This window comes from Drosophila subpulchrella, chromosome X, assembly GCF_014743375.2.
Source record: "Drosophila subpulchrella strain 33 F10 #4 breed RU33 chromosome X, RU_Dsub_v1.1 Primary Assembly, whole genome shotgun sequence".
NCBI classification, from domain to species: Eukaryota; Metazoa; Arthropoda; class Insecta; order Diptera; family Drosophilidae; genus Drosophila; species Drosophila subpulchrella.
Window position 1 is genome coordinate 10014156 of NC_050613.1, and position 18112 is coordinate 10032267.

An 18112-nucleotide genomic window follows, 5' to 3' on the forward strand; every position below is an offset into this window, starting at 1 on the left:
CGATACACTACGTTATCCATGTGATGTGCATCCAAATAGGAATGACTGAAATGGAACGCAGTTTCATAGCAAGGGGATTTTTAATTTAAAATATTTGAATTTCAATATTTTTTATTGGCAATATATAATTTAACAACGGTTGATATATTGCGCTTTATAGAGTAGTACGTATAAAAATTAAGTCTAGAACAGCTGACTGTTGTGTTCCCAGCTGAAAACTCATTTTCGACGTACTATAAAACAACAATGTGTAATATTGGCGAAAGCCCAACTTTAAAATCCTTCTGTGTATAAAATTAATTTTTTTATTTTCAAAACAACAAATTAGATTTCTATAATACCTTAAGTACTAACGTTATTCGTTTTCATATGTTATAGACTCGTTTTTGAAGCTGTGCACCTTTTCATACCATATATCATCAGCCCCTTGCTGTGTCTCTCCATAAAACGTTGGGAACGGCGGGGCTTCCTTATTTCTTCGCAGCGGTAAGATTGTATCGTATATATAGACCAGACCGCCAGTGGGGCCGGGCACTGAGCTGCCTTGCACCCACATAACGTTGTATTTCGTGTTTATTCGCCACACACGAAGGCCCTTAATGATGCGCCACCGATTTCCCATATGACCGGGCATCTTGGTACCAGGCCAGACGCGGCCCTTCTCGCCTCCTCCGCCAATATTACCAGCACGTCGATGCGTCTTCGTGACACCGTGAGATGCTGGCATGCCCTTGAATCCGTGACGCTTAACCACACCTTGGAAACCATGGTCAACTCTGTAAGAAAAACAATGGGTTAGAAAATAAAGTATACTTTTAATTATATTGAATAGGAAGTTGGTTTGGTTTCATTATAATGCGCTAAACAATCTTGCTATATTAATAACATATTGAAATATACTTACGTTTTGCCTCGGACATCGACAAAGTCACCGATGCCAAAGTGGTTTACATTTAGAGGAGTGCCTGGCTCAAGTTGAGCCTCTGGAGAAACGATGAATCGTGCCAGGTTCTTCTTGGGCACAACACCCGAATCCCGAAACAATCCAGAGTATTCTTTGGTCAAGAGGGCTGGGTTTGTGCTCTCGGAGCCAACGAGAATACAGCCGCGCTTGTGCAGATTCTTGACATTGGGAGTTTGGGCGGGTACATACTCTTCCGGAGGAATGTACTTGATGACATGGTTGTCCGCAATCTGCAACAGCGTGGTGCGAATCCGTTCGCCATTCTTAAGCCACAGGGGATATTGTCCAATCTTCCGCGCTATAACGCCGCACCTTCTTAAACCTGGGTGCCACACCGCCTCATTCGCAGATGCCTCCTTGGTGTTGATCAAGTTCTCCTTCTTAACTGCAGGAACGCCAAAGTTATCACTGCCCAGTTCGTTGACAAACTGCTTGTTTTCTGATGTCATCAAATCATCGTATTTCTGTCGTATTGGAACTCGGTTAATTGGTTTGTTTGAAGGTAAATATAAATAGAGCACATACTGTGATTTCCTTGCGCAAAAACCATTGGGGATTCCGAAGTCGGGGTCTGCTCAAGTGGCCCTTATCACGCACCTGGGTAATCGTAACCCCACAGTTTCCACTAAGCCTGAATGAGGAAACACAAATGAAGTAATGTCCAGTGGGGCAATGGTTATTGTACCAACCTTAGACCCAATAACTGATTAATAACACTCCGCATCATCCTTATATAATATATTTCAATAATTCATAAAAACGAGCCGGTGCGGTAGAGGTGGAGAAACATCGATGTTGGCCTGACGATGTTTTGAAAACATCGATGATATCGATGTTTCTTCGCCTTTACTCCTGAAATCGAAGAGGAAGAGAAGAAAAGTATCGACGGATTAATATCGATGGATCAAAACAAAAATAAAGCAGAAAAAGAACGAAAAAAACACAAATAGCAGTGCCTCACCGTTTGGACTAACCAACAGGCCTATCAAAACACCGAAGGTATCGATAGTTGGGCTATGACTAGCATATCGATTGCTTTATACGCTTTTCGCACAGACGCATCACAGCGGAATGTGTGGGATTTAAAAGATGTGAAACTCCGATTAAACTCTTTTGATCACTTTTCTCGTAAAATTAACTACCTGAGTGCGATTGATAAATAATTAATCATATCTTTCTAATCTTTTTCCGTTTACGTGGTGTAGGTTATTTTTGACCTCATCTAATGAAATATTTATATAGACTTATTAAAATATATATCTACTATGCCCCAGCATCCTACATTTTGCGAAGTCATAATTAATTATAAGCAATTCTCCTTCTACCATTATATTGCAATACATTATCGCTAGTTCGCATACAACATTTTAGTAAAATGACAATTCCACAGGTGTGAAATTCCAATTCCCAAGGCTGTAACATGTATGGGTTTGCTTTCTTTAAAACACATAATAAATAGGATTTCTCAAACAATCTGCTTTTGCAACCTAGTTTCAGTTCCCTATAAACAAATATTACAACTTTTAAGCAACGAAAATAATGTTCTCCATAATTTTATCGTCGGTAACAGGTGGGTGTTGGCACGGCAAATGCCTATGGACCATTTACCAAGTAGATGCTGGACGCGTACCGGTGGAGGCGCGGTATTAGATGCGCTTAACAGCACATTTTATATGCCTAACAGCACGTTAAGATAACTTGTGTATTTTTATCAGACCTACATTAATTTTTTTTTTCTAATCGGAGATTTAACAGCCAAAGTAATATATATATTGTGGTGCATTTAGAATACAATGGAATGAAATGTGCAATTGATATTGATGCTGGACAATATCCGTTTACCGATACGAAAAGCGCGACGCGGGCAATTGGCGTTATTCGAGCAGGGAAACATTAGACATTGGGAAATTACTCATACACTAATGTTTACTCTGTGAGTAATTTTAACACGGTACGAATACAAATGTGTGTGCGGTTGCGGTACGCGAAAAACTACCGACGGTCGCCTTTCGTAACTAAGAGCATTTATTTTTGTTTTGTACAAGTGAATTCCGATGGGCTATGGTCATAGTCGTATGCAGAGTGTTTGCGGGGCTGAGGATCCGCTGAACGGTTCACAATAAGGATTTGATTTATTTACTTGTGATTCCATTACATATATATGTGCTGGTGTGTATCTACGTATGTGCATGCATACATATGTTATTTAGTTTTTTTTTTGTTTTAAACAAATACATGTGCACGGAATAAACAAAGGATTTGGTGTTGCAGTTGGTTTTCATCCCAGGCGTATGTCCCAAATCCGAAATCCGAAATCCGAATTATAGTGGCAGTGGCCTCGCAACCTGTTTTAAGATGAATGTTTACATATGTACATCGAAATTTAACAAGTTTATGCAAAAAAAAAAAAAAAACGCCTCTCGATACAGCCTCCCCGCCCCCCTCCCCTGTATGTTCATGTAAACAGTGTTGTAAAGTGTGCAATTGAGTTATTTATCATTAAGCAAACATAAACTAAAGTTATTTTTAAATAAGAAGTGTGCGCAGCATACTTAGCAACAAAACAAAAGACAGGCGGTGCACATATGTATGTATGTGGATATTTGTACATTGAACAACGCTAAGCTGGTATAACTATGGAGAGCGATAAGATAAATTAAAAGGCGGAATGCTTGAGTGTTTTTAAAGCCCTAAAAGACCAGCATAACTTAGAATTGTAAGAATAACTAAAGCCCAAACCTCAAGGCAGAGCAACAGTTGTGTTTGTATAGTTGTGCATTCTATCTGATAATTATTTATTTCAAAGTTAGAGCCTACTATACAATGTTTATATTATTATGTATTATTTAGGTTTGACCACATGATTTTAATTAGCATTTAGATATAAAATTAGCTTTCTTAATAATTTAATTAAGGGTAAATAGATCTGTGGTCCTTCGAGCCGGATGAAATTACCCCAGGTTGTTTACCAACACTATCATTAGTGGATGCAATATCTATGGGTGTGTTCTTTATGAGAGAGAGTATATATATGGTGTTTTTGAGTTATTCCTTATCAATACTCATTAATAAACAAGTTACAGTTGAACTTTTTGTTTATGCCTATCTTAAGACCAGATAAGGATTGACGTTTTTATTAATTTTCTTTAAATTGAAAACCTCCAATCTATTTTCAAAATCATTTTCCATATGAAGGGAACCTTTTCGCTTGTTGATTGGAAATTATCTCAATTTGCAATGTCGGTTTTTGTATTTATGTAATGGTGGGGGACTTATCAGCTTGGTGGCTAGTTTGATTCTGATAGGAAAGTGTTCGCAAGTGTATTTAAACTTGTTTTTGGTAGACTCTTCTGTATTCGAATGAGATAAGCAGTTTGCCAAAGTGTGGGTGTATTTCGGTACCCTGGCGATAAGAAAGAAACAGGCGTCCGCCCGCGATGAAAGTTAGTCGGTGACTACCCAATTGCTATCTGAGCGCATCGGTCTTATTAATCTCTTTATATAATCAGTGCTTTTTTTTCGCAAAATTTTTTTGGTCTTTTGTTTATTTCCCTAGTAGAGTGTAGATTATATGGGATCCGCCCATAAATCGAATTTCTCCCTATCCGGCAATAATCACGCTCTGAATGTCCGAAAATAAATTGACCTATAGCATCAATAAATCATAAATTGTTAATTGACAGCCATTAATCACTGGCTATTATTTTGGTGACCCCGACGTGATCCGTGGGCAATAACCTAGAGCTAAAAAATTTTTTATAATAATTTTTTACGGCAAATAAAACCAACAGGAGAGAAAGTGCTGAGGATTTGGTCAAAGGTTGTTGACAAAGAATAAATTATCCTGTTTATTAAAAAGAGTGTGTAGTCATATTTTAAGGACCAACCCTAAAGATCTTGATCTCTATAGCGGATTCACCGTGTAATCCCAGTATAACAGATTCAAAATTTATGATTGTAATAATAATACAGAAATACCTCATATTAACAACTTCGCCTTTAAAAAAGTGGACTTCAAATTAATTTCATATTAGTTATATCCACAGGAATTCCAACATGTATCGTCCACCTACTGAAAAGCAGTATTTACATTGAAAGGCCATTATTTAAAAAGAGTAATTCTTCCTGTAAATGTTTCAAACGTTTGAACGCTTGGCAAATATACGCAATATATTGGCAACTGAGGAAGAACTCCATTCCGTGAAAACACAAAGTGAGCCTGAAATAACCTGAGGAACCTAAGGCCAGAAAATCTTCAATATTATTGAAACCAAAAGCAAACACAATGGGCGGCGGCAAAAATATACGCCGCGGCTTGGAGCCACTGGAGTTTGAAGAATGCATCGTCGACAGTCCGGACTTTCGCGAAAATTTAAATCGACATGAAAAGGAACTGGACCACACTAGTCATCAAATAAAACGAATAATCAAAGAGGTCAAAGATCTTATGAGTGCGGCAAAAAGTAAGTAACAAATATTAATATTCAATGTTACTGGTATTTACCAGTAAAAAGGAGCAGGAAACGTTTTCAACTAAACAATATAGACAGGATGGTTTATTTGTACCAAAGATATAAGGCATATATATGACAAGAGAGATTTAAATTTAAAAGGTCGACGAATTCCTGCGGGTAGGGCTTCCTAACTCACTGGTTTCATCCGTTTGACTTGAATCATATGTTTGAAAATAGTCGAATTTTTCTCGAGGGAGGCTTTTTAACTCACTACTATCTACAATCTCGCTCAATTCTCGTGTTCGATGAGAGTCGCAGTGATCTCGATAATAGTCGTCTTGCACCTGTTTGATGTACTCATCCTCATCGACAGACATTACCCGAGTGAAAAGCGATATCTTATTGATATCTTGCTTCATTTGCCACTGAGGATTTAGTTCTCCATACTTTTTATCATCGGGATACTGTATGTCCTTGTCAAAATCAGGTTGTCCTTCACGCAGAATTTCCAGGTAATCACTAAATTCTTCAAAGGTTATGTAACGCATATTTGGACACATCCTGGTCACGGGCCGATGGTATTCACACGAAAGATCATATATCCAACTGCGAGGATCCAGCACCTTTACCTGTTTGAACTCGTCATTATCATCGATGCAACTGGGATCATTGTAAACGGTTATTATCAAGCTGCTGTTGAACAGTCCATCCCGAATGAGTGGCATAAACTCGGGGCACTGACTAAACTCCTCCAGAACTTCACTAAAAGGTCCTATTTCGTTTTGTTCCAGTGCCTTGAACTTGCTCAACATTGTGGGCGAGAGGTAGGCAAACCGAATGTTTTTCAAAACCGCGTTAGTGCTCGATCGGCGTTCTGGCCAGCCATATAGAAGCCACGATAAAGCTCCATATAAAATCTGTTAGGGAAAATTAACTGCCATTAAAATGCAATAAATAGGTGCAAAGATATTAGAAACTTTTCGATGTAGACCAAATAAAAATGTTTACATTTCTCACATCTTATTTATAAATGAATAAGATCAAAAATATAAGTATTATATTATTGTTATACATTATAAAAATAGCATATCCTGTTCTGACACTTAAATCAATCAATTTTTCTAGCTTCCCTACTATAGAATACATACAAAAGAAAAAGTATTAGTATTATATCATTTATACATTAGTAAAGCTACAAATCGTGATTGAATCATAATCCCTGCTATAAAATATACATGACAAGGAAAGCCTACCTCTGTTTCCGAGTTGACTGACAGACTACTTGACTTCAGGAAGTGGCACACTTGTACCTCAGCGAGGCTCATGAATTCCCGGCTGGCCAAAACTGCCATAGTTGCTCTGGAAACACGGCCTGACATTATTTCGAAAACTTCCTCTAGTTCAGTGGCCCCTCGCAATTCGTACAGAACGTTAAACGCTGAGAATTCATCATACAAATGCTTATCCAGAACTCCCCAGCAAATACCGAGCAGCTCGTTTATTTCCAGATAATACGCAGTCCTCAACATTTCGAGGAGGTTACTACTATCCGGTGTGCCCTCTGACGAAATCATCCATTCGTACGCGTCGCTGAAACCCTTTGGAGACAACTCCACTTCGTCGAACACAATTTTATCTTCGCCTATGGGTAACTCTAAGATTTTCGTGAGCAGGAGCTCCGAGTAAATACATAGTACAACCGAATGACACAAGAACATATGATCGCCAATAGTGATAATAATATCCGTAAACTCGGTTTTCTGAATGTACTCCATCAAAACATATACGGGTTTTATTTGATGGGATAGTGTGACGAAACCATCATCGTCGTCTTTAGAGGGTTCATCTTCGGGACCTTCATTCTCAAAAGGTTCATTCGCAAAAAGACTGTTCTCATAAAGTTCTTTCTGAATAAGTTCATTCTCAAAAAATTCACTCTTAATAGATTCATTTTCAAAAGGTTCATCATCAAGAGTTTCATTTTCAGGAGATTCAGCCTCAGGAGATTCAGCCTCAGGGGATTCAATCTCAGGAGATTCATTCTCGACAGGTTCATTCTCGGGAGATTCATTCTCATGAGGTTCATTCTCGACAGATTCATACTCAAGAGATTCATAATCTGGAGATTCATTTCCAATTGTTTCACTTTCAGGAGGTTGAACCTCGTCATCCAGCATTTCGGTTTCTTTTGCAAACTGAACCAACAGCTTTTCCACTTTAAAAAGTCTTCCAAATACCATGAAAAGTTCGAATTGAATATTATTAAACACCAGAAGATGTCTTATGTGTATCTTACGTGTTATGGTCAGGCGGTTTGAAGTCGGTCGAGACCTTAGACAAATAAGGGCGCGTTTTATTCATCCTTTAAGTTTCCGTGTGGAATAGAGTCGATGTTACTGTCGCTTGCGATATAAATACTATGTGAGAAGTAGTGCATAGCTGCCTGCTTTTGACATCTTAAAAAACTCGATTCCTCTTTATAAAAATTAAAAGTATTGATATTATATTATGTGTTTGCCTTAAGTGCTTCCCTTGAATTTTTATTTTTATATTTATTTTAATATCCTATCAAATTGTAATTGATATTTTTTCAGTGCTGTCCACTAGAATGAAACAATTGGCCATTTTACTTACCGACTTTAACTTTGAGTGCATAGGCACTGCTCAGACCGACGATGAGAATGTCATTTGCGAAAGCCTAAAACGCTTTGGTGCTATTATTGGCAATATTGAAGATGAGCGCGAGAAAATGGTAAGTCGAAAAAGAAAAAGTGGCGGATCAGGATCAGAACCTTAGTTCTTGAAACGGCGTACTTTCCCCAAAAGAACATTTGTAGGATCCGCCACTGCGTAATCATATTCCGAAATCGCTTCTTTTCATCTGCACAATCTATTACTTAGCTAACGCTTGCTGATAAACATATTATTGAGTCACTGGAGGATTTTCGAAAAAAGCAAATTGGTGGCGTCAAAGAAAACAAAAAGAAATTTGATAAGAAAACGGAGAAATTTTGTCAGTCGCAGGAGCGTTTTCTGAATATGTCAACTAAAAAGCCCGAAAACACCATTCAGGAGGTAAGTCCACTGAAATTCGCCAATAGCCCACCCCAAAAATTAATGTTTAAATGAAGATATTTTGTATACAACAACAATGCAACACAAAATTGCAAATGCAATTTCTTAGGAATTTATATAAATGAACCGAATGTGGTAAAGGTAATCTCCTTTTTGAAAAATTCATACGAAATCACTACGCTTCGATACACAAAATACCATATGTTGTCTCACGAAAGTTCTTTAAATTTGAATTTAATCGTTTTGAAGTCTATAGTGTAGAAAGAATCTGATTCTTTAGACATTTTTATTGCTACATCTTCGATGAAATATCCATAAGTAATGGATTTTTGCGTGGATATGGTTGTATTATTTCTTGCACTGAATGGGGAAACACTGGGGTTCTATAAATGTAGTTTAAGAAAACACATGATATGATGTTTTAAGATATAATATTAACATTATGAGCATGGGTTTCTTTTGTAGGCTGATGCTAGTTTGGGCATGCATGAACGCGAGTACATCCAGGAATCGCTGAGCTATGTGTTGCGCATTCAGGAAGTGCAGGAACGAATCAAATTCGAATTTGTTGAGATACTGCTCGCATTTATTTCCGGCTGGTTGGTTTTCTATCACACAGCCCACGAGCAGGCTGAGGATCATCGCGATTACCTGCAGGACTTAAGGCACAAAGTGCAGAAGGTAAGTTCTCAATAATATCATACTGATTTTAAACTTGTATCTAATATATTCTCTAACTTTTTCTTTAGACTCGGGAGAATTTCGAAGAGGCACGCGAGAAAGTTACTGAATTAAAAACAAAGTACATGGAAAAACGCACAGTAAGTGATTGCAGTCTACCTGTAACATCATTTTATAATACATCTTATCCACAGAAGCCCGAAGAAATTTTCACAAAGCGGGGCTACTTATTTTTAATGGAGAAAAGTACGTGTTTTTATCTATATTCCCATTTATAGGATTAATATGTTTTCTGGTTTGGGACTGACTGCCTTGTTTGCAGGGATTTTTCATTTATTATTACAGTTATCATTTCGATTATCTGGCCTGCTAAACCGATAATACTTGATAGCCAATCGATAATAATATACAAATCATATATTATTCTTACAAAAATTAAACAAAATTAAAGTAGTTCTCGTAGCTAAAGCCTTTTTTTTATTAAAAAGGTTAAAATAATGTAATAATAACAAAATTCACTGCCTTTAACTAATTCTTCATTGCGAACGAATTATAGGTTCCATTCTGAAAATCTCCCTTTTAGAGCCATTCAAAGCCACATGGACAAAATACTATTGTACATTCAAGAAGCAAAAGCGGGAATTCACCATGCTTCAGTTCAATCAGATGAATCACAATTTCACAAGACCCGAGGCACGAGATGATGAGAAATTGACGCTCTTCTCCTGCCAGCGAAGGGCCTCCGAGTTCGAGAAGCGGTTCTGCTTCGATTTGACCTTCAAGGAGAAACCGGGAGTCGTTTACACATTTCAGGCTTTAAGCGAAAAGGATCATCGCTATTGGATTAGTGCTATGGATGGCACGGAGCCGGTAAGTCATTAAAACTTGGTTAAATTGTGTAATATCTTACTACATCTTTTATTTTCCTTACAAAGACATATCTGGCTCCCGGTAAAATCAAAGTCAGCGAGGCATACCATCTGGATGAGTCCGGATTCATGTTCATCCGCCGCTGCATTCAAGTATTAGAGATCCGTGGTCTCGAGGACGAGGGAATCTACCGAAAAAGTGGTGTGGGAACCAAAATCAGCAAGCTGTTGGCACTGGGTCTCAATCAAAAGGAGAGCGATGATGTCTTTATAGACGATAAGTACCGGGATTTAATGGAAAGCAACACCATAGCGAGTGCCCTGAAAATGTATCTGCGAAATCTGAATGAGCCATTGATGACCTATCAATACCATAGTGATTTCATTGAAGCAGCAAGTAAGCACTTAATGGCCTACTCTATTTGCAAATAATAATAAATCCCTTTTTTAGAGCAAGAAACCCTGAATCAGCGGGTGAATGAGGTGCACAAGCTGGTCTACAAATTACCACAGCCTAATTTCCAAATGCTGGATATGGTAATATGCCATTTGACCGAGTAAGTGCTTGATTTAATGTTTGTAATCATTATTTAACATATTTATATGCTTACAGCGTTTCACGCAAGTACGAGAAGAACAAAATGTCGGTATTTAATCTGGGAGTGGTTTTCGGACCCACTTTGTTGCGCCCTCGCGAGGAATCGGTGGCCGCCATTCTGGACATCAAGTTTAACAACATCGTGATCAACATTCTGATTGATAACTACGAGAGGATTTTCAAGAACAAACCCAGCGCTGATGTCAAGCTGCCGGATACGACGAAAGCACCCAGTATCATGTATCCCAGTCGCAGCAGTCCGCCGACTAGAATGCCGCGGGCCTCTCAAATAGGAAAGGCCGCCTCAACGGGTGCCATGGGTAGCACTAGTAGCAGTACTACGGCAGCGAATCCGATGTTCTTGAACCAGCAAAAGATCTATCGGGTGGTCAACAAATCCAATTGTACAGAGCCCACGATGTCGTCGAGCCTGCAGAATATTCCAAATGGCGACAACTATGCGCTTGGATCGACCGTGATGAACAGTTCGGGCGGTGCCGGGTGCATATCCCTGTCCCCGCCAATGCATATGCTCAATGGCATACTGTCGCCCACCGTGGGGAGCATCAATAATCTGCACACAATATCGAAGAATGAGGCAAGCACACGGCGCTATGTGCCCAGCTCGTGTACGGACACCGATGTGGCGCCCGAATATGGTATTATAAGTGCCAACAACGGCGGTGTGACGTTACAATCGCATCATGCCGTGCCCGTGAGCAGCACGACCAACTTTCGACATCCCGAGTACCTAATGACCACGGCCACTCCGGTGACCCAGTCCGGCTCCAGCAACCACATCTATACAAACACCTCGAGTGTGGCTGGTGGTGCTGCCTCCAGCAATCGGATTAGTCTAAACAATGTTTCCCCGCCAAATACTGCAATGCGAAAGGAGCGATTCCTGGGCAGTGCCAGTGGTCCACAGCAGCATCCGCCCGTCCAACGGGGTCTGCACTCCTACGGCCAGACCAAACACTATTCACCCCTGATGCCCACATCGACATCGAGCTCCAACGACAGCGTATGTGATTCACTTTCTTCCAACAATGGCTTGGGCGGTGGTGGCTCCATTGCGGCGAACAGCAACAGCGGGAATGTGGGCCAGCATTTGGGCACACGGAACTCCAATGACTATGCCATGATAACGTCGCAGAACTCGTCGTTGTCGCCACATCTCGGGGCAAGCGTCTGCGATGAGGTCGTGGCGGCCACAACGTTGCCCTCGGTGGTTAGTCTCAGCTGCGGCGGCTCCACCAACGAAAGCTCCGAATATCCGCCCAGCAAAATGCATCGTAATCGTGACATCAACCAAATAAAACGTGATTTGTCAACGGGCACAGCGTAAGTACATCATTTATAATCTTAAATAGTCACATTAACTTAAAATGCTTATCTTTTTCATAGACGCGTGCGCACACTTTATGCTTGCATGGGCGAAAGTGAGGGGGAGCTTTCGTTTGAGCCCAACCAAATAATTACCAATGGTAAGTTGATAATACATTCATTAGCCCAAATGTTTCTAATGTACATTTAATTCCTTGCAGTTCGGTATTCCCACGAACCCGGCTGGCTGCAGGGTACACTAAATGGCAAAACAGGACTCATTCCGGAGAACTATGTGGAACACTTGAAGCCTCACCATTAGATTATCATTTTTGTAGAGTTCTCCCGTATTTTTTTGCATTCGATTCGTCGGTAGATACAATTAATATGAAAGTTAGGAAATCTGAAAATAATCGTTGTGTAAAAAAACTAATTCTGAGTATGCGCCCTTGGGGTTTTACATGAAATGCATTTTATTTTATGCTGGAAACCAGGAAAAACCACAATCTTACCTTATAAATATGTTAACCTTTATAATACCATGACCATACAATGTACTTATTTTTAATTATTTAATAAGGAGTATAAACTCAGTGCAACTGCAAAGATTTATTTACTAATTGTTACGCTCTTCATTTGTTGCTTATTTATACATAATTCACGTAATTTGTGCAAAAATGAATTACATCGTATCTAATATCTACTACATATACACTTGTATAAAAATAAATAGCAGTGCTTCGAACACTTTTAAAATGTAAACTTTAAACTGAAGTCTGCCATATATCATATCAAAAACAAAAAAAAAATGAAAGAATAATAAATATTTTCTTAGCAAGGCAAAGAAAACGTAGAATGTTGAAAAAGTTGTTTGTTTGTTAAAATTTCTAGAAAAACCAAAAATAGTTGGGAATTTTAATGAGTATTTTGCAAGGTACAAAATTAAGTATTCTAACCATTATAGCTTGATTTAGGAACACCTTTTTTAGAAGTCAGGGTAAGTACTTATTTTTTGTGAACCCCCACCATTATGATAAACAATTTGTAAAATATTTTCTGTTTTCTTTGTACAATGTTTTATATATGTGCATAAATAAACATATTTTAAAACATGAATAGACTGCTCATTTCATCTATTGTGAAGATGCAGTTTTTTCAAAAAACTGGCTTTTGTGCTATATTTCTTTCCCATTATACAGATTTCAAATGATTATACTTACTGATTTGCATTGGAAATCCATACAACTTTCAACAATTTCAGTTTTCATAACATTTTATTTGATCATGGAAATTATTTGTTCAGTGAAATTCTTATAAAAATATAAATAAATTAAATAAATAGTTTTATAAGTATAAAATATGATATTTAAGCAAAAAACAAAGCACCAAAGTTCATGTCATGTGTAAACAGAAAAAACCTTTGTTGGAAGTTGGGTTGCATTTTAAAATTTTCCATTTAGAAAACTATTTTTCTTTTTCCAAGGGCAGTCCGTTTATCAATAAACTATTTTCAGCGCTTAATTCTCTTGGACCTTCACCAACTTTTGTGTGTATTATATATCTAAAGGAATTTTTTGCAATAATATCTAACGAATCGATTTTGTTCCTTTGAGCAGGGTCAATTTTATGACTATTATCAACCTTTGGAACAGAGAGACCTCGTAAGTACGTGTCACTATCAATTAAATCGCTTGGAAACACTTTCTGAATTGCATCCAGCAGTTGCGGAACATTTTCCTCCAAAACGTACAGACAAGCATTTGGACCAGCATCAAAAGTGTAAGCAGCATGATAGCCTCCCATTATCTCGTTATAATCGTGGACAAAAGATACAATCCTGTGGGATACATCGTTCATATACACACATGGTGGATACGTGTCCAAGGCAATGGCATGGAACTGGTTCGAGTCCTTCATCGTGATCTCGGCGAATGTTTGGAAGTCATGGTTTGCGATGGCTTCCCTCAATTGGATGATCCTCTCGGGAACCACTTTATCCACACGGTGCTTGATTAATTGCGAAGTCTTCACAGCCTGTTGCATTCCCTTTGTGGAGGCAGTCTTCTTCCGCTCATCATTAACCACCAAGATGAGTACATGCATATTGGGCCAGTGGCTTGAGGGTGCAATTTGCTTGGCCACCGAATCGCTGCCATCATCCAGGGCTCCCCGGTGCCACTGGACGAATCCGCCATACAAGCTGCGGCATGCAGATCCACTGCCCTGCCGGGCCACAGTGGTCAACTCCTCGTTTAGCGGGATGTCGTACAGTCGGGATAGGGAGTACACAAGGCAGGCGTAGCCAGCGGCACTGGAAGCCAGTCCAGCAGCCGTGGGAAAATTGTTAACCGATGCGATGTGAATCTTCCAGGATGGGGGAACCTTCTGGGACCCCCTCGCCACAGCCAGTCGGTGAACTATAAATATAAATAGTAGATATTATAGAAGGAACTTTAGTATACAGACTTAAGAACTCACCTTCTTTTAAACAGCGCTGCAGTCGTGGACTCCCTTCGAAAGGTACCTCTTCTCCATTCAACCACATTCGATTGGTATCAAACAATTCCGAAGCAGTTACTGTTGTCTTGGCGCACAACTTTGGGGACATACTTTAAAATATTACTCTATAAATATTGTCAGGGTGTAACTATTCATTTTCTATATTTCATGTCTTTAACAATCAATAAATATTATAATATATAGAAAAAGTAAATACAAAATTAAATAATTGTAATATTCGGTAATAAAGTTTCGAATATATTGCAGAGTTCCTGAAGCGAATTAAAATTAAATAAAAGGCTGATGTAATCTCGAAAAATATCAGACAAAGAAAATTCGGAGAAAAGTGAAAATCTTTGGGATATTCCCAAACCGCAAATAGAAAGTTTTTAAGTTATTTACTTTTGCGTGGAAATTGGAACCGGCTCACCACTTTATGTTATTAATATAACATTATTTTATTAACATTCGGAATATTTCGTTAAAAAATGAATAGTTACAGGATCTTTATTATATGTTGGAAATATTTACCTCGTCTGTGCTAAGAGTCATGCTAATGGAATCATTGACGGGCAGTATTAGATCTTCGTGCCGCTTTCCCCCTATAACAACAAAGGGTTCCTTAGACTCCATACCTTGTTACTTGATCTGAACAATATACTCACAATATTTTATTAGGGCTATGTTCACAGGAGCTACACAAGTTGCCGATATCATGTTCAGAAAATCGTGTATATTCACAGAAACCGAACCTACTTTAATTTCCAGCGAAAGCGACCAACTGTTGACATAGGGGTGGAAAACCATCGATGATTTGAAAACTTTGGATACATCGATTTATTATGTGATGCTATTGCCACATCACTAATGTTAAGCTTAAACTTGTTCTTAACAGAAAGGTTAGGAAACTTTCGTAGCTTAACATTTCTGTTAAAAGGAGAGCGAGAGTCAAACTGTTTCCATATTAATGTTCCAAAATTTAATAAATTAAATTATTAATTTTGAGGAATATTTAAGAAACCATGGTGAAAATGAAGATGGGCTAAAGGCTAATTTCTTGTCAGTCATAAGTGGTTGATTTTTGTATTTAAAAAATTCCAATAAAAATTCGAAACATTAATAACATGGTTTCTAACCATTCCCCAATTTTCTTCGAGTGTAGTCCGTTCGTTTTAAAGGCATTTTAGCTTAAGTTTCAATTTTAGTTTTTATTTTTAAACCAATGGTTTGTAGTAAGTAAACATTAGTTGCAATAAAAGTAGAAAATACATTAGCGATAAGTATAGAGCTGTGTATGATTTTATATTTGTTTGTGAATACTTGCAGCCGCAACTATTCCGAGTTCGTGTATTTCCCAATTTTGTGGGTTTCTTTTGGTTGTGTTGTTTTAGGAGACGCGGGTTTAAGAGCAGGCGTTGCATTAACTTGGTTAGGGTGAATGAATCGGGTGAAATGGGAGGGTCTAGCCCTTGAGGCTTGTCATGCCCGCACGCATCACCTCGTCGACAAGGAGCAGGTTGCTAGCGATGATCGAGCAGGAGTTGAGGATCTGCTTCTTAACGATGTAATTGTCGTAGACGCCCAGATCCACGGGCTTCATGGGCTCGCCGGTGGCCAGGTCGAGGCCGACCAGTTCGGGGCTGAGACGATCCTCCACAGTCAGCTTGACGATGGTGTCCTGGGCATCGTAGCCGCTGTTCACGGCCAGAGTCTTGGGAATGACCAGCAAAGCATCGGCGAAGGCCTGCACTGCCAGGCGGGACTTGCCCTTGATGGTCTCCTTGAAGGCGACCAGCTCATTGTAGGCGCGCACCTCGAATGCACCAGCTCCGGGCACCAGGGCCTTGTCGGCAATGGTGTTGTTGATGGCACGCAGACCGTCCCTGATGGCATCCTTGATCTGGGTGATCGTGTGCTTGTTGGGACCCTTGATCAGGATCGTCACCGACAGTGGGTTCTTGCAGTCCTCCACAAAAGTGTACTTGTTCTCTCCCAGCACATGCTCGTAGACCACGCCGGCGTAGCCCAAGTGCTCCTCCTGCAGATCGTCGAAGGAGTTCATTGCGGTGCCACCGCAGGCCAGGGCCAGACGCTCCATGTTACGGCGCTTGGCGCGACGCAGGGCCAGGATGCCCTCCTTGGCCAGGGCGTCCAGGGAAATGGGGTCGATGCCCTTCTGGTTGATCAAAACAAAGGTCTTCTCGGTGCCATCGCACACAGAGCGCTTCAGATCGATCACCTTCTTTACACGCTGGTCGATGAAGTCACGCTCGGCGCGGACAAAGGCTTCACGCTCCTCGGCGGTCTTGTAGAAGAAGCCCGAGTTAACCTCGGCCTTCTCGTACTCCAGCGAGACGTTGGCCGTAAGGATGTAGGCATTCTCCAGACGCTTGGGCATATCGGGATGGCGGGCACCATGGTCCAGGACCAGACCACGCACCAGCTGCGTATCGATATCGGTTTTGTGCTGCATCTCCATCAGCTCCACCATGTGCAGATCAACGGGCTTGGTCTTGTCGGCACTGGCAATGGTCAGCACGGCATCCACACAGACATCGGTGAGCAGATCGGCCAGGGAGGGATGCACCTTGGTCTTCAGGCTCGTGTTGGCCACCTCCACCAGGCTCTTCTTGTTGATCTCCACGGGCACCTTGACCTTCTCGAGCACCTCCAGAGCCTTGTCGCGTGCCTTCTCGAATCCCTCGGTCATGATGCGCGGGTGCAGACCCTCGGACAGATAGATGTCCGCCTGCTTCAGCAGCTCGCCAATGAGCATCACCGTGGTGGTGGTGCCATCGCCGGTGGAGTCATCCTGGGCAGTGCTGGCCCTGGCAATCATGGAGGCAGTGGGATGCTGGATCTGCATCTCGTGGAGCAGCACATTGCCGTCCTTGGTGATCTTGATGTCGCCGGCACCGGAGACCAACCTGCGAAGTTTCTAGAATTAGTACATGTTTTGCTTTTTTTTTCTCTCGCACAGCGCGTGAGTCGCGAGTCATGCCTGTTTCTATCTCGCTTTTTGAATCACTCGGAAGATGATTTGCGACTTTGGCTACATTTCTCACTTGAATAAGGCCTTGCAAGCCCACTTTCATTGAATATTCTCCCCTTAATTAATTAAAAATACCTAAATTTTAAGCTGTTTGGAGTAAACTTGCAACATTCTCTCTCTTTCTCTTGCGATGACGCATGCCGCTAGTTCAGCTCTAACCTCAAACTTGCCGTCGCCGCAGCTGTGGTCAAAATGCATGTTTTTATGCATATTAACTAAAATTTGAGCTAAAACTGCTGTTGCAAACTAAAGTGAGCGCTAATAGAGGCTAGATTCATTCACTTACATCTTCACGGTGCCCTTAGGGCCCAAATTGGTGCGCATCACATCCTGCAATCCCTTGGCGGCACTGATGTTGATGGCCAGAGCCTGGGCGGCGCGGGCGAACTCGGCCTTGGGGTTCAGCAAGCTAATGGAAGCCATTGCGTCTCGTAGTTAATCAGATAGTTTATTTATTAAGCGAATTTAAGCAAAAAATCGGCACAAAACGAAACACGCTGATTGAACCGAGAACCGAAAATCAGATGACAGAGTTGCCAGACCAGGCCAGTAACAACTAAGCTCTCCGAAATTCAAACATCGATGGTATCGATA

The 18112-nt window shown here is 40.3% G+C and overlaps 5 protein-coding genes across 10 annotated transcripts; 1 reads left to right on the plus strand and 4 right to left on the minus strand.

Annotated features, from left to right (window-relative positions):
* Window positions 1-279: 279 nt before the first annotated feature.
* LOC119556521 (39S ribosomal protein L3, mitochondrial) lies at window positions 280-1800 on the minus strand. The gene is made up of 4 exons (XM_037868797.1): window positions 1654-1800; window positions 1490-1595; window positions 905-1428; window positions 280-776 (listed from the first exon to the last, which is right to left on the minus strand). The coding sequence occupies exons 1-4, from the start codon at window positions 1689-1691 to the stop codon at window positions 356-358; spliced, it is 1089 nt and encodes a 362-aa protein (XP_037724725.1). The 5' UTR covers window positions 1692-1800; the 3' UTR covers window positions 280-355.
* Window positions 1801-2700: 900 nt separating this feature from the next.
* Window positions 2701-12765, plus strand: LOC119556419 (rho GTPase-activating protein 26). 6 transcript variants are annotated; one of them, XM_037868635.1, is made up of 13 exons: window positions 2701-3133; window positions 4999-5427; window positions 8013-8170; window positions 8320-8493; window positions 8959-9174; window positions 9243-9314; window positions 9369-9420; window positions 9731-10044; window positions 10110-10440; window positions 10495-10600; window positions 10657-11985; window positions 12049-12128; window positions 12189-12765. In XM_037868635.1, the coding sequence occupies exons 2-13, from the start codon at window positions 5250-5252 to the stop codon at window positions 12287-12289; spliced, it is 3111 nt and encodes a 1036-aa protein (XP_037724563.1). In that variant the 5' UTR covers window positions 2701-3133; window positions 4999-5249; the 3' UTR covers window positions 12290-12765. The 6 variants fall into 6 exon arrangements, with proteins under 6 accessions (XP_037724563.1, XP_037724564.1, XP_037724559.1 ...); XM_037868636.1 differs by having other exon boundaries at window positions 9758-10044; XM_037868631.1 differs by having other exon boundaries at window positions 9243-9420; window positions 9758-10044.
* On the minus strand, window positions 5500-7874 carry LOC119556420. Its single transcript, XM_037868637.1, has 3 exons — window positions 7715-7874; window positions 6672-7644; window positions 5500-6335 (listed from the first exon to the last, which is right to left on the minus strand). Exons 1-3 carry the CDS (start codon window positions 7777-7779, stop codon window positions 5571-5573), a joined length of 1803 nt encoding a protein of 600 aa, XP_037724565.1. The 5' UTR covers window positions 7780-7874; the 3' UTR covers window positions 5500-5570.
* Window positions 12766-13262: 497 nt separating the features above from the next.
* Window positions 13263-15261, minus strand: LOC119556543 (diphosphomevalonate decarboxylase). Its single transcript, XM_037868826.1, has 4 exons — window positions 15132-15261; window positions 14998-15068; window positions 14446-14563; window positions 13263-14384 (listed from the first exon to the last, which is right to left on the minus strand). The coding sequence occupies exons 1-4, from the start codon at window positions 15181-15183 to the stop codon at window positions 13432-13434; spliced, it is 1194 nt and encodes a 397-aa protein (XP_037724754.1). The 5' UTR covers window positions 15184-15261; the 3' UTR covers window positions 13263-13431.
* A 488-nt stretch (window positions 15262-15749) lies between these two features.
* On the minus strand, window positions 15750-18057 carry LOC119557546 (T-complex protein 1 subunit zeta). The gene is made up of 2 exons (XM_037870320.1): window positions 17805-18057; window positions 15750-17393 (listed from the first exon to the last, which is right to left on the minus strand). The coding sequence occupies exons 1-2, from the start codon at window positions 17939-17941 to the stop codon at window positions 15929-15931; spliced, it is 1602 nt and encodes a 533-aa protein (XP_037726248.1). The 5' UTR covers window positions 17942-18057; the 3' UTR covers window positions 15750-15928.
* Between the last annotated feature and the right edge of the window lie 55 nt (window positions 18058-18112).

What these genes read in the sequence shown, in the direction of transcription:
- LOC119556521 (XM_037868797.1), bottom strand. Translation starts at nt 1,691, where the DNA reads ATGATGCGGAGTGTTATTAATCAGTTATTGGGTCTAAG. An exon ending in TTTTGCGCAAGGAAATCACA is followed by an intron (nt 1,429 to 1,489) that starts GTATGTGCTCTA and finishes CCAATACGACAG; the next exon opens with AAATACGATGATTTGATGAC. An exon ending in GTCGATGTCCGAGGCAAAAC is followed by an intron (nt 777 to 904) that starts GTAAGTATATTT and finishes TTTTTCTTACAG; the next exon opens with AGTTGACCATGGTTTCCAAG.
- LOC119556419 (XM_037868631.1), top strand. Translation starts at nt 5,250, where the DNA reads ATGGGCGGCGGCAAAAATATACGCCGCGGCTTGGAGCCACTGGAGTTT. An exon ending in GATTTGTCAACGGGCACAGC is followed by an intron (nt 11,986 to 12,048) that starts GTAAGTACATCA and finishes TCTTTTTCATAG; the next exon opens with ACGCGTGCGCACACTTTATG. An exon ending in CAACCAAATAATTACCAATG is followed by an intron (nt 12,129 to 12,188) that starts GTAAGTTGATAA and finishes AATTCCTTGCAG; the next exon opens with TTCGGTATTCCCACGAACCC.
- LOC119556420 (XM_037868637.1), bottom strand. Translation starts at nt 7,779, where the DNA reads ATGAATAAAACGCGCCCTTATTTGTCTAAGGTCTCGACCGACTTCAAA. An exon ending in AAACCGCCTGACCATAACAC is followed by an intron (nt 7,645 to 7,714) that starts GTAAGATACACA and finishes GGTATTTGGAAG; the next exon opens with ACTTTTTAAAGTGGAAAAGC. An exon ending in CAGTCAACTCGGAAACAGAG is followed by an intron (nt 6,336 to 6,671) that starts GTAGGCTTTCCT and finishes TTTCCCTAACAG; the next exon opens with ATTTTATATGGAGCTTTATC.
- LOC119556543 (XM_037868826.1), bottom strand. Translation starts at nt 15,183, where the DNA reads ATGATATCGGCAACTTGTGTAGCTCCTGTGAACATAGCCCTAATAAAA. An exon ending in TGACTCTTAGCACAGACGAG is followed by an intron (nt 14,564 to 14,997) that starts GTAAATATTTCC and finishes ATGTCCCCAAAG; the next exon opens with TTGTGCGCCAAGACAACAGT. An exon ending in GCAGCGCTGTTTAAAAGAAG is followed by an intron (nt 14,385 to 14,445) that starts GTGAGTTCTTAA and finishes TTATATTTATAG; the next exon opens with TTCACCGACTGGCTGTGGCG.
- LOC119557546 (XM_037870320.1), bottom strand. Translation starts at nt 17,941, where the DNA reads ATGGCTTCCATTAGCTTGCTGAACCCCAAGGCCGAGTTCGCCCGCGCC. An exon ending in CCTAAGGGCACCGTGAAGAT is followed by an intron (nt 17,394 to 17,804) that starts GTAAGTGAATGA and finishes GAAACTTCGCAG; the next exon opens with GTTGGTCTCCGGTGCCGGCG.